Below are 15,259 nucleotides of genomic sequence, written 5' to 3'. Positions count from 1 at the left end.
ACCAAAAAAAGCAAAAAACAAAAAGAAGAAACGTGGATTGAATTAACAAGTTAAGGCTCAAGGATGCATGTTAGTAGATGAAAGATGGATCATTTCACACATACAGAGGGCAATCAGATTTAGGTAAACTTAGAGTGAGAATTTGAAAAAAAAGACTGAGGCCAGATCATGGAAGGCTTTGAGTACGTGGCTAAAGAATATAAACATAATTTTATAAGCCGCAGTTAGGGAGAAGAATGATCAGAGCTGTGTTTTTAGATTATTTTGGCAACAAAAAATAGGGTAGGGTACCTTCTATTTCCCCCACCCCCCAAAAAAAAGAGAGCTAAATTTTCAATCACATGGTCTCAAATATCTGTAAAGAATAGAACAAAGCTCTTAGAATCTTACCCAGGCTGTTTGTTTGAATTTATTGAGTGAACTATCAGCCTGTAGTTCTAACTTATGATGAAGAACATGAAGGTCTTCTTCGTGTTTCTTAACAATTTCTCTTTGCTCCTGTTTTACAGAAAATCAAAATTATTTCTTAAATTATGATTTAAGTAAATTCACATTAAGATCTTAAATATTTGTTATCTTTAATCTTCCGAAATCCCTATGAGATAGGGAAGGAACAATACCTGCATGCATATATTTACACCAGTACGGATTTCTGCTAGTACATGCCAAGCCTTAGATCATAATTTAATCTTAATATTAGAATAATATGTATCCAACATCTTTTAACTTGTTTCTAGAAAATTTTTTAAATGCAGATTCTCCTGTTCACCACCACCAAGGTTCTAGCAAATCTGATTTCAGTTATTAATAGTGTGACAGATTTCTAATTTATTGACTCAGTCTTTACCTATAAACTCAACTGGCATTTTTCAATATCATGGCTTCTCCATGACAGCCATCCTTATTTAGTCAATCCCTAAGAGAAAGATACATAAACTGCCAGTTTTACTGACAGATCTGTAGTCCAATCATGTGAAAGTAATAATTCCTAAATAGAATCATTTGAAAAGCAAGAAATGAACTACTACTTCAGGGCAGAATAATCCTTGCATTTAACTAAAAAAGATGATAATAAAATAGCATAAAATAATAAAATACCTCTCTGGCTTTTTCCAGAAGACGCTGATACTTCTTTAATACTTCTTCCTTTTGATTTAACCTTGCTTGCATGTTTGCAATGGTCTGGTGAGCAATTTTCAGTGTGTGATATGACTGTGGTTCTACCTCTTTTCTGCCTAGTTCGGCTATGAGCTTTTCTCGTTCTGCAGTGGCAGGTAAACGAAGCCTCAGTTCATTGATTACTTTGTCTCTTGAAAGAATATTTTGCTCTGCTAACCGTAAAGCAGATTCTTTTTCTTTTAGCTTCTGCAAAGATCAAATCATAACGAATTATTAAAGTACATTTTTCTTTTAAAAATGTTTCATATGAATTTTAGATTAGTCATAAATTCAAAATGAGGTTTCCTTTTATTTTTCACAACATATTTATAATAGCCAAAGATATTAAATAAGGTTAAACTGATTATATTTCTATGTGACAGCTAAGTTATCTGTATGCATATTTTATTTGTAAGACTATCCCATGTGTTAGAAACTTTGTTATGAAGAAAATGAAATTTAAGGTACTTTATTTAGATCTTGTAGTTTTAGAACTAGAAATGTGTGGTGGTGCAAATTTAGAAAGAAAATGTAATAAATTGTTCCTCTTATTTCAGTCCATTGACTACCAGAGAACTAGAAGAGTAAATCAGCTGGGTATAAAACTTGGAACTTTACTGGCTCAAGTCAATTTTATAATAAATTGCTATTATAAAATCTGCAGTTTATGAAAACAAAACAGAAAAAAAGTGTTGATTCTTCAACAGGATTAAGACAAATATTTTAAATGAAGTAACTCTGTGGCAATTAACATAAATGACAAATCTTACAATTACTAAAGAAAATCTAAGTTTCCTCAATTGACTAAAAATGTACAATTTTACTAGCAAAATTATTATTATTTTTTAAAAATTATTTTAAAATGTACTTAAAATTATACGTTTAGATGTAAACTAAAATGAAAATCATATTCATTTTATATTATTTTCTACATAATTTAATAAAAAAAAATTTGATCCTCTTAAGGCCTAGATTAAAGAAAGAAGTGATTTCTAGCTCTCCTTCAAACCTTTTAACCACCCACAAAAGGAATTAATTGAAATTGATTCAGAGTATACAACATGTACTTCAAATAAAAAAATAAATAAAGGAGGTTGAAAAGAAGGTAATATACTGCTCATAAAACTACAAACCACAATCAAATGTCCTTTTTGTTTCACTACTACTGATCAGTGTGCCCAAAAGTAACAAGTAATGATTAAATGAATAATGAATTCAAATTATCCATATCTGTTATTCTTTACTGGTTATTAGAAGCATTATGGGAGAATAGAAAAGGAGAATGGAATTAGCAACAGATTCATCATTCTACACATCGTCCTCATTAAAAAATATTACATATTTAGAAAATTCCACATACCCAAAATGCAAATTTTTCTAATTACCTCTTCTAGTGATTTGCAAGTTGCCCGTGTTTCTAGAATTATTCGAACATTCTCCTTAATTTTTCTTAGAGCAATCTCAAGTTGATTTGGAAGGGGCAAACTCGGGTCTGGAACTGATCCTGTAACTTCTTCAAACTATTAAAAATAGCATTAAAAAAAACCAGTTGTAGCACTGAGGGAAATAATATTAATTTTTACAACTATATGATAAGACATGGTAAAGTCCCCTTCTATTTAAAATATAAAAAGATAACATAAACTAAAATTCCACCTGACTTTAGAAAACATTTCAATTGGCTAACACTATAGGCCATGCTACAGAGTAGCAAATAGGATTAATCATACCTTTTGTGCTGCATTTAGTATTTCATTTTGCTGATGGTCAAAAATGTCTAGTTGACGTTCCAGCTCAACTTCTCTTTGATCCCAGGCCATTTCCCTTTCTTCATGAAACTGAAAAAAGACAGTTTGTGTCAGACACACTTAGAGACACTCACCAAGCAAATATCAGGAATTTTACATACACTTTCTTATTTAATTCTCACAATAACCATTTGAGATCACTATTATTATTTTATGGCAAAAGGAAGCAAACTCAAAGAGGTAATGTAACTTGCCTAAGATCACAGAGATAGGCAGATATGGAGTCCCATCCATCCATCCATCCATCCATCCATCCAAAACATACTTAATGATGTATTATATGCCAAGCACTATTCTAGGCAATGCAAGCATAACAGGGAACAAAACCAAGTCCTTTTCGTCATGGAGCTTATATATTTACCAATGAAAAGGAGGGATAAATGTGCCTATGTATTGTTCCTTTTTAAGTTTAAGACTATTTCAACATAAATAAGTAAATATGCATTTTTATAATGGTTTAGAAAATAAAAAACGGAGTATTTTATACCACAATAATGGAAGCTAAATTCAAGTTAGGAGAGTGATGTAGTCACTCATACAATGTTCTTAAGTTTAAAATCTTAGCAACAAAACATCAAAATAAATATAAAATGAAACCTTGTTCTGCTGTACAATTTCTTCCTCCAGATTGCTGATTGTATGCTCATATTCAGAAATTATATTATTCAAATATTTTATTTCTTCTTTATCCTTGACTAATTCTCGATTTAGTTTAAGCTCTTGAAGACGGAGTTCTTCTATTTTCATATGCCAACTGATTACCTAAAGATTCATGAGTTATATATACAAATGTAAATGACATATAAGCAAATAATATTATTTCTCCATAATCCTAATGATTTCAATGGATACTATAATAAAATAAAATGTAAAATTACCCTTTGTTGAGCCACATGGCAGTTTATTTAGACTTCCCATAGAATTTTATAAAAATATGTGGCATATTAACATAAAACATTCTTCAAATTATGTTTGGGTGGATATCACTAACATCTGCTCTCATTCATTCATTTACTTTCATATATTTATTGGGTACTTACTGTAAGTATTTAATTGAAACATTGGTTTTACTTTCCAAAATGAAAATCATAAATATTCCTAGCCTAAAGAAAATATTTAGTTGTAAGATAATTATTTTTCATTTCATTTCTTCAAATAAAGGTAAAAACAAAATTATATTAAAAATAAAAGTGGGCCTACTACTTGTAAATTCCAAACAAATAGTGATTACAAAGAGTAGAATTCATCTGATAACCATTATAATGTTTAAAAATAATTATAATTAGTATTTAATTAATATATATAAACTTTTCTAGAGTATTTAAATTCTTTGGTATTTTAAAATCTAAGCATTTCTACTAAAACCACTGCTTCGAAGAGTCTCATTTTATTTTTATAAACAGGCATTCATATTGGCAAAACCTCTAATTTATAAAATCTAAATTAATAAATTAGAATTTTGGTCATATAGTAAACATTTTTCATATAGGCACATATTAAGAACTTAAAATTACATAACTCTTCTGGAAATAAAGAAGTTAAAAATGAACGTTTTACCTTTTGGGCTCCCCTGGCATCCTTTAAAGTGCTTACTAACTCTTCTAGCCCCTGTAACTTTAATTCCATCTCCATTGTTTTGTTCTCCATATTTCTGTGTTCTTGGAGAGAATTTTTCATTTCTTGCATTATCTTCAGTTTGTCATTCTGTAATTGAATCATTGTTTTGGAGAACTTCTCCTGCTGTGCCAAGGGCAAAGCTCCACTGAACTGGCGTCGTAGGGACTGAATTGTTTGGCGCAGATGTTTTGCTCTGTTTCTCCCCTCCAAACGGGCATAATAGAGAGCCTGTTCTTTTTCATCAAGTTTCTGTTCTAAGCGCAAATTATAGGCCTCCATCTTCTGCAGTTTCGATGTAAGAGACTCCAACTTTCCAAGAGCAGTAACCTCACTAATTTGAAGAGAGACAATGTGTTGGTGCAACTTGGCGATTAGTGCCTTTTCATCCGACTGTGCCTAATATAAAAAATACATATATTTGTAGTAAGTTTCAAGTTTTCCAATGAAAGTGATCATGGATTTAATATCATAATTTACTAAATAAAATTTAAAAGTGTGCTACATGAGATCCTACAAAAATCTAACCCTGCTTTAATACAAATTACAAAAAAAACTGTAAAAAGAACCTCGACACCAAAAAAGCCAAAATTAAACATGTAAAATCCAAATCTGGCATCTGGCTAAGTAACAGCTGGAATATTATGGTGTGTTCTTTTAACTTCCATATGTAAACAATAAAATGGTATAATACTAATAGACAATGTGACTTTTTAATTCTAAAAGAACATAATGTGAGAATATGTGAAAAGCTACATAAATCTACAAAAGAAAATACTGTTATGAAAGACTTACTATGTTTCCTTACTGTCTTAACTCTGATCAGCAGTCAGCACGATGCATTTATAGGCATTTAGATGCTTTTCTGTATTATGAATGGTATTTCAAATTAAATTGTAACCTAATCAGGTTACAATTAACAAGAACAGGAGCTTCTATTTGATATATTCTCTAATTAAAACTATAAAATCATCCCAATATCTAATGCGAATTTAGAAAAGAGAAAAAATCTATATAGAAGAGACAATACTGTACCTACCTGATAGTCTAACAGCTGCATTCTGATGGACTCTACTTCCTTTTCCCTGGACTGTTGCTGTGCATTCAAAATTTCAACTTGCCTTTTGGCAATGTCAGAAATCTCTCTCAGTCTAGGAAGTAATATTTCAGAAGCTATTAGGTACATTTTCTAAGTAAATAAATACCAGGATTTCAAATTTACAGAACCTTGGAAAAGCCATTAGATTCCAGCATCTCTTCTTTGTATAAGATGCTAAAGCAAAGTTTCCTAAACTGTTTCTTAAAATGTAATGTCATGAGAGTATAGCATGTGTTTTATGAAAAAACTTCATTCCCAACATCCCTCCCCCTTGAAAATTCGTAATACATAGTATCATATTAAGTGATCTGAGAAATTTTAAAGTGAAATATTATTTGAAACTATACATATATAGCATTTTCCAAATGCATGTGGCCAAAGTACTCCTCTCCCACATTTTTGTCATAAGACACTTATTGTCATAGTTTGGCATAACTAGAATAAAGTATTAAGTTGCTTTATTTGATATAGTTGTACATTAAGAATACAAAAATTGCCCACCCAGAATGGCTCAGTTGTTTGAAGCTTCATTCCTTGCAACAAAATGTTGCCAGTTCGATTCCTGGTGAAGGCACATGCCTCGGTTGTGGGTTTGATCCCCGATCAGGGTGTGTACTGAAGGCAACTGATGGATATTTCTCTCTCCCTCTCTCTCTCTCTTCCTCCCTCTAACCATGTCCTTGAATGAGGATTAAAATAGAAAAAAAATACAGAAATTTAAAATTCCTACGTTCTCTAGGTGTATTAATGTATGTTTTGATTTATCAGAAATGTGAAAGGAATTATATTTTTACAATAAAAGGGGGGTCTTGATGGTAATTTATTAAGTTTCCTATATGACTGTGATAAGATTACACAGGTAAAGTAAAACGCATTTTACTCTAGGTTGGAATAATTTTTTTTCAGTGCGACAGAAAAGTTAGGTTTCCTCATGTTGATTAGAAGCTCTCATTGACAGTTCTCTAAGTTTTGATTAATTAAAATGTAATAAAATGAATAATATAACTTAGTTTATTTCAAAAGATGAGGTCCATGAGGTGAGAGGAAGAATAAAAACAAGGAGTCCTTCACAGTGAAAATGGCTGGAAATGACTGATATACTCAAAAGGACATCAAAGATCCAGAAAATAGTTATAACTATGGGAAGGCCCTAAGACCCTTTTTACTATTATTTGTACTTGATAGATAGCTCAGGGGTCCTCACACTATTTATTTATTTATTTTTAATTTTTATTTTTTATTGAATTTATCGGGGTGACAATGGCTAATGAATTTATATATAATCCAGGTGTACGATTCTGTAAGATATCATGTTTATTATATTGTGTGTTCACCACCCCAAGTGGGATCCTCACACTTTTCCACTGAAACAACACATAATTACAAAGGAGAATGAATACACATCTACCTGGAACATAATATTTATACCTTACATATATTTTTGTGCTAAGCAAATAAACTGTTTACACAAGTAAAATAAAAATAATACTGTAATTTCAGGATTAGTAAGTGTAATTGTATGAGTTAATACATGTTTAATACCTAACGCAGTATACAGAGTATATATCCAAAACTGAATCAAAATCTGAATGCTTCATTATACTTTTATAGCAACCTTCTAAACAGGTAGAAAGAGGTACTATTTCTGCCTTAATAAAGTGAACAAACTTAAGTTTAAATAAATGGTCCTTCCCTCCAAAGAGTGTTTACTATGTAAAAGAACTAGATCTCATAAGGTCTTGACTTCCAGTTCAGCTCCTTCTACAATACTATTCCTGGATTCTGAAAATCTGTCAATCTTGAGAAGTGAATTCCTCTTCAATATTACTATTTATACCTGTTAAAAATCAACCTAGCTCAGCCCTGGCCGGTTTGATTCAGTGGTTAGGGCATTGGCCCTCGAACCAAAGGGTCCCAGATTTGATTCCTGCTCAAGGGCATGTACCTCAGTTGCAGGCTCCCCATCTTCATCAGGGCATGTACAGGAAGCAACTAATCGATGTGTCTCTCTCATGTCGATGTTCTCTCTCTCTCTCTCTGTCTCTCCCCCCTCTCTCTTCCACTCTCTCTAGAAATCAATGGAAAAAATATCCTCTGGTGAGAATTTAAAAAAAAAAATCAATCTAGTTCATATTATTTAACCATGTTCTTCTAAAAAGAAACCAGTATCGCCTAGCTGGCGTTGTTCAGTGGTTGATCATCCACCTACGATCAAGAAGACCGTGGTTTGATTCCTGGTCAGGGCACCTGCCCAGGTTGTAGGCTCGATCCCCAGCAGGGGCTGCGCAGAAGGTAGCTGATTAATGACTCTCTCTCATCATTGATGTTTCTACCTCTCTCTCCCTCTCCCTTCCTCTCTCTGAAATCAATAAAAATATATTAAAAAAAAAAAATTAAAATTAAATAAGAAGAAACCAGTATTAATTTCCACTAAGAATATTACCCCTATACAACTATAATTAGGTTTCTTAAAGACAAATTAGAGTAGACACATTTAATCAAATGACCAAAAAGTTTACATACACTCACTTTGACACTTCAACTTTTAGTTCCATTTCATTCTTCTCCAATTCTAGAATCCGTTGTCTATCAGCGTCACTTACTGTCTTGCTCACACTATCAGCTAATTCATCTCGTAACATCTGTTCCACCTTCTGTGCTTCCAAGTTGATTTTGGTAAGCTAAGAAAAAGTAACAAAAATATTCAGATATATCAGTTTTTGGAGAGGTTTTCATTTTAATTTAGCTTTAGCATACTGCAGTCCTCTTTACTTTGCATTAAGCCAGATATTGAATTGAGTGTGAAGTATTAAGAATAGATTGAAAAGGGTAAGGAGGGAAAGAGTCAGGAACAAATAATGCCAATTCTAGTTATATGCCAACCCCCCAAAAGTCATTAATGCTAGGCAACTCACAATCTAATAATAGCAAAATCTCTGATAGCCTTAATTTGCTAGAAATGCAGTATACTCATTATATTTTACTTCAATTATATCACCTGTAAATAAATCTAAATGAGTTAATAAAATCTTTATATTTACTGATAGTTAAAATAAACAAAACGATACCATGCTTTGAAAATTATACTAATTCTCAAGGTAAAACAAACAAACATTACAAGAATGTTACTTCATCATAAATTTTTCAGTATTGGTAAACTGTATTTACTACCATCTACTTTAATAATTCTGACCGTGTCAAAAAAGTCTTAAACCTCCTATTAGAATATAAAGTGCCTGAGAGCAGAGATTATTGTTTGCAATATTTTGTTTCCTGTTATAACTTCAGTCCCTATACAGTGTCTGGAATGAAAAAGGCACTCAATAAATATTTGTTAAATGAATGCATGATAGTGAAAAGCAATTCCATTATTAAGCAAATAACCAATTGTGCATATCAAATCTAATAATGTAATGCTGGTGAGAAATAACAGAAATATTTGCTTTCTTTCTAAACATTTAAAAATATATCTTTTATTTTAACCCATCACAAAAAACATAAGTACTACATTAATATGCTACATCAGAGATACAAACAAACCTCTTATATAATACAACATCTACCATGACTAATACTTATTTCCTAATTACGTGATAAAAATGACAATATCGAACCTCAGCAAATTTTGTTTCCAATTCAAAGTTACGTTCTTCCATTTGTTTTAAGGAAGTCCTTATGTGTTCATACATTTTTTGAGAATGCTCAGCCCGTTGCCTTTCATTTAATTCCTTCATCTCCAGCATAGTAATTTTTTTTGAAATAGAAGCAATCTCACTGTTGGTTATTGATTTCTTTGTCTTATCCATGTTAGATTCATTTCCTATATACAACAATATTTAAGTCACTCTTATGTTGTTCTTATCAAAATTACATTCCAGATATTTTACACATTACATTCAATGGATAACACACGAGCCTTCTGAATTATGACACATCCAGATTCCAGCCATAGCTCTGTTACTTCCCGTCTACGTGCTGCCTATCCCATTTAATCTCTCTGGAACTTACATTCCTCATCAATCAAATGATAATAAAATCTACTCCTCATGGGATTATTGAAATGTAAAAGGTATACTGTAGATGGTGTCACACGCAGAGAATCAAAAAAGGGTAAATAAATATATTTTGTTAACGGAAAAGGGATAAACTATATAAGAAGCAATTCAATAAAACAACACTATTTTGTGAATATAACTGCAATGACTTTATTTTAAAGTCTCACTGAGTCAAGCTGAAAGCAAAATATGAAGCTATAGGATTTAGGGATCTCACCCAATACCTTCTTTAACCATGAGTATTACCCTGGCCTTTGTAAACATCAAATATAAAATACTTTAAATTATTGTATTGGTTATTACACCCTAATCTCCATATATTATATGTATATAATATATGTATTTTGTATGACTTGTCTTTGGACATAAAATCTGTGGTTAAATAAAATGAGAAGAAAATAAAAAACCATTTACTATGAAAAGGCATCAGGTAGAATTACCATTAGTTACTTAGTCATTATTTGAATAGAAGAAAACTATTACTTTTGCTTTGCATAACTGACATGCTCCAGGAAAAAATTAAAATTTGGTATAGTGTTATTTTTTGGAGAATCAATTAATTTTATATTCAATGAAATCAATTATTTTAAGGAACTAAGCAGTGATTCATCACACCAATAACGTCCCCTCCTATTTTTCTAGCTTCATAAGCTTGAGCTCTATAATTGAACTTGTTCAAAGAAATGTGAGTGTGTGTGTATGCATATACACACATACATATTTTAAAAAAACAAAAAAAAAAACTGGTTGGTGTCTGGCCCAGTTTTAAGAAGTACTTCATTTTGTTCTGTATGTATCTTTAAATATATGATTTTAGAATAGCTACTATAAGAAGTGATCAAATAACTAACAGTAACAGATGACTGAAAGAAGCTAAAAGTGTTAGTACATCAGTCCATTATGGAATAGAGATTCATTCAGGCAACCCTAAACACCATGAATGAAAGAAAAAAAACTGCACTAAATATAAATATACAAAGAACATAAAACCCTTTCCCCATTCACTTCTGTGTTGAACTCTGACAATGAAGAGAGGCACATCACAGGGGCTTCAGATTAGCCATCTGTATGTCTTTGCGTTTGGAGTTGTCTTAGAGAGAGGGTAGTGTACACCACTCCAACACCAACAAACTCCTGGATGAAAGAAGCTAATAAAGTGACACTTTTAAACAAAGATCTAAAAGCAACAGAAAATAAGAAAAGCTTTTAAAACTTCTATGACATAAACCCATAGATAGGAGAGATTAAGGTATTGGAAAATTAAGAATTTTCTAAAGGAATTCAGATCTTATTAAAAAGAAATAGGGTAAAATAAACAGAAAGCGTACTAATATTTTATGTAATGCCCTTTTTCATATCTTAAACGATATCTTCTTTCATGTAGAAGCTACATGGAAGGCAATTCATTTCAAATCTTTTAATGAATTAAAAACTACATTTCTAAAAGTCATTTATTTTAGACTTCCCAATGTTAGGCCTCTGGTAAACTACATATCTCAGTTTCCAATATAATAACACAGCTCTATTTAGTAAGAGAAACCTTGAACAGCATTAGAGCTCTAAGGTCTAGAAAACAAACCCATGAAAACACCTTAACCAAAGCAGCAAATTTATTTGAGAATTATAAAACCTAATGCTAGTGAGATAAAATGATGTAAATGCTATAAACTAAGGTAACCATTTGAAAAACTAATATGGAAAACCCTATCAGGATCAACAAAGATTTTATACCCTCCAAAACAATATCTGTTAGATATACATGAAGATGTTCACTACAGCACTGTAACTAGAACACTTTCTATGTTCTAATGATGACATCACTAGCTTTCCATATTTTACACAAAAATGATAATATAGTAGTGGAACTATGGGTAATATAAATTTAATTTTTTGATGCTATAGTGATCTTTTAATTTAAAAATATCAAATGATCTATTCCTAATATAACCTTATACATAGTGAAACAATTCATAATACTGTCATTAAAATATAGGTATTTCAAAATTATCACCAGTCTTGACTGGGGTTCAAAACAGCTAATGCTGTTTTAACATATATGATTTTATTTGGAACAAATCTAATTTTATAACTGAAAACCAAGTTTTGGTATAGATAGTCTAAGATATTCAACTGCCAGTTAAATTAAACTGTTAGAGAGTTCATTTTTTATCAAAATACTTCCTTTTCATCTGGTATAGAAAAGAAATTTTAAATGAAAAATATTCTCTATTAGCGCTTAATCATTTTATGTTATCAGGATCATAGTACTTACCTAATTTAGTTTCTTGTTCCCAAGCTTGTTCAATAGTGTGAAGTTTTTCCTTGGTAATCTCTAGTTCTTTATTTATAGATTCTATTTGCTCTTTTAGAGATACATTTTCACACTGAATAAAACAGAAACATCACTGAGAAAACACATTATAACTCAGACTAATACCACAAAAATGACATTGTCTTAACTTTATATAATATCTCCTAAAACTTACAATTTGGTTTTTTGTTTTTTACAAAATTAGAAGTTCTCACACATTAGGTATATACATGTATAATATAAAACATTATTTAACAATAATCAAAATCTTGTATATCAAATATGTGGCCCTAGCTGCTACCATTCTAGTTTGGTCTATCTAGAATACTCACAGCTTCATAACCTTCACTCACTAGAGCTTACCTCCCTCATTCACACAAACAGCTACCGAGCATCCCAAGAATGCCATCAGTGACAAGTGTTGCATATTAATGGTGAAAAGAAACAGAAAACACTCTGGCCTTCAAAGGCCTAACCATTTGGTGCCTGTGGGTATGTATGTGTGGCAGGAGCTGGGGAGGGTGTAAGACAGCAGACAGTAAGCAGGTAAGCAAACAACAAAAAAATCATAAGAATGTCAAGATCTAGAAAGAAACAGAATATGGACCCAGGGAATAATAAAAGGAAGCATATCTAGACAGAGTGGTTAAAGAAGGTATTAACCACTGAAGAGGTGGTTTTTAAGTTGAAACCTAAGATATGAGAAGGGGCCAGTCTCGACAAGAAACCAGCCATGGAAAGAAATGATATATTAGGGAACCCAGATGCTCTGAAGCAGGGAAGACTTTGAAGTGCTAGAGGACTTGAGCATGAGAAAAAATAAAGTGAAGAATGGAATAAGATAAAGTTGGAAAGATAACGGGGTGGCACACACACACAAAAAAAATAAAGAGAAAAAAATTAAAAAATAAAAAACAAACACAAAAAGGAAAAAAAATAACAACAACAAAAAGATGAGAGAGAGTTCTACTGGCAAGGCATGGTATGTCAAGGTGAGGCTCTGGAATTTAACGTAATAAATAACAGGAAACCATGTAAAGGTGTTAAGGTGGAAGTCTTAAACAATTCCGGGATGCAAAGTAGAGAATAAAGAGGTAAACAGAAAAATCAGAAATTAGGCAGGAAGATACTGTAAGGTCCAGATGAGTGACCATGCTGGTTTAGACTAGGGTAATAGCGGTAAGGAAGGAGAAGAGGACACGTGTGAATTAATTACATTCGGGAAATAAAAATGATAGCAAAAAGAACGTGACTAGAGAATAACTAAGGTATCTGCCTTAACTGAGTAGATAATAGGGCATATACTGAAACAGGAAGGACTATGAAAGAAACAGACATAGGGTCTTCATTTTGGATACTTTAAATTTGAGACCCCCTTGAAACAGGAGTTGTACAGTAGGAACTTCACACAGTAGAAGACAGCTCTGAGAAGTCAGGCTGGAGTCATAATTGCTGGAGTTGGCTAGGAAATACATTTTAAGTTCATTTATTCTTTCTTTTAACAGATAAAATGACTACTGTATGCCAGATATTCTAAGCACTGGACTTCAAAGGTATCAAATTCTACCCCAGAACTTGAGTTTTAGTGGAATAGATGGAAAATAATCCAATATATATAACACAATGTCAGGTAGTAAGAGTTATGAAGAATAACACAGAATGAGATTTTTTAAAAAGAGGATGTTCTGATGAAAAGCAAGTAAGAGAATAAGTATGCCTTTTAGTAACACGTACAATTACAACCCAGTTCTAGATACTGTAAATACATAGGGGAAAAACAAACAAAGGCTTGGGGTATTTTAAATATCTTTCCACCCCTTTTTTTCTTTTACTTTCAGACTCTTTCAAAGTAAAACTCTGGTCTTGCTCCAGATGCTATTTTCATCCCCCTGCCCTGGTACTGCACCCTCACTTATAACCATTCTGACCTCTAATCTGATCATTAACCATTCTCTCCCTATTGGCTCTAAAGTTTCTTTCCCTCTCCCTTCAAATTTCACTGGTTTCATTTAAAAAAAAAAAAGTGATAAAACAAAACAAATCCTCCTCTTGATTCTAATTCAATACATATTTATTTCTCTTTCTTCTATTAGCAAACTTCCAGTTTTTCTACTGCCTTATTCAGTTTTTATATTTTCTAATCACCCAGCCTGTTCTTTAAAATTTGGAAATTCAATTTTAATTTCCTCTTTTCTCATGTAACTTTACTCTCAAAAGGCATTTATGATTTCCTAATCACCATCTATGATGATCTTTGCACCTCGGCTCTACACCATTAACCACCGTCTGAGGGCAACATTTATTAGCTCTAACTCTGCCAGACAGGAGGTACTAAACACATACATGAATTAAGCAAGTTCCTGATATTAAGAGGCTAATATTCCAGTAGGGTTGCAGACAAAGAAACACATATAATATGATGTGATATAAACAGTAGAACTAGGTACAGGATATAGAACTAATACAGACAGACAGAGTGAGTTTGTTCTATGAAGAATGCTTCCGAGAAAAGGGGACTCTGAACAAAGTTTTGAAACATGAATAGAAATGCACTGAGCAGATGAACTGGGAGGGGAGAAGGGCTTTCTAGATATAGCAAAGAGCGTGTACAAAAAAACATATGTAAGAAAAAACACTGTACTGCAAAAAACTGGTAGTTCAGTTTCTACAACACACATTGTGAAATTCCTTAGGGCATTATAGGAGATGAAGTAGAGTAAGTGAAGGCTAATCACAGGAGGAGCTTGACTTTTATTCTTTACATGACTGGCAGCTTTTGACAGGCTTAAGCATGGGAGTGACACGGTCAGATTCACGCTGAGAATTATCATGCTAGCGGCAGTAAGTAGGACGTAACACTGGAGAGAGGGATATGAATAATGGCTACCACAGTAATGATAATAAAGAAGACACTGCCAACAGGAGTAGATATGTGTTCAGAAGTATAACTAAGATATGAGAAGTAAAGGAGAGAAAGAGATAGAATACAAACACAAAATTTTTTAAATTTTGAGAAAAAAATAAAAAATATTCTTTGGGAAAATAGATAAAATAGTTAAAACTTCTCATTGATAATGTTATCTACAGGAGATTTCATACCTAATTTTCTAATGATAGAGAGGACAGAGGACCTGGAAAATGGAAAAAAAAATTACATCTAAATATTAAAATTTTCTATAAAAATGTGATCATCTCTCTTTGGCAAAAAAGTAAA

The 15,259-nt window shown here is 32.0% G+C and overlaps 1 protein-coding gene across 2 annotated transcripts in view; it reads right to left on the bottom strand.

Moving 5' to 3' along the window:
- CEP290 (centrosomal protein 290) overlaps positions 1 to 15,259 on the bottom strand; it is an 85,221-nt gene that overhangs the window by 30,894 nt on the left and 39,068 nt on the right. For both annotated transcript variants that reach the window (XM_081127579.1, XM_081127578.1), the window contains 10 exons: positions 12,007 to 12,118; positions 9,294 to 9,499; positions 8,209 to 8,360; positions 5,620 to 5,731; positions 4,524 to 4,979; positions 3,564 to 3,728; positions 2,889 to 2,996; positions 2,544 to 2,678; positions 1,099 to 1,365; positions 391 to 498 (listed from right to left, as the gene is read on the bottom strand). In XM_081127579.1, coding sequence (XP_080983705.1) covers positions 391 to 498; positions 1,099 to 1,365; positions 2,544 to 2,678; positions 2,889 to 2,996; positions 3,564 to 3,728; positions 4,524 to 4,979; positions 5,620 to 5,731; positions 8,209 to 8,360; positions 9,294 to 9,499; positions 12,007 to 12,118 — 1,821 coding nt within the window. The remainder of the gene's footprint in view (positions 1 to 390; positions 499 to 1,098; positions 1,366 to 2,543; positions 2,679 to 2,888; positions 2,997 to 3,563; positions 3,729 to 4,523; positions 4,980 to 5,619; positions 5,732 to 8,208; positions 8,361 to 9,293; positions 9,500 to 12,006; positions 12,119 to 15,259) is intronic.

Source organism: Miniopterus schreibersii, assembly GCF_964146895.1.
Source record: "Miniopterus schreibersii genome assembly, chromosome: 2".
NCBI classification, from domain to species: domain Eukaryota; kingdom Metazoa; phylum Chordata; class Mammalia; order Chiroptera; family Miniopteridae; genus Miniopterus; species Miniopterus schreibersii.
Note: the sequence above shows the minus strand (reverse complement) of the source record. Positions and strands in the feature narration are given on the sequence as shown.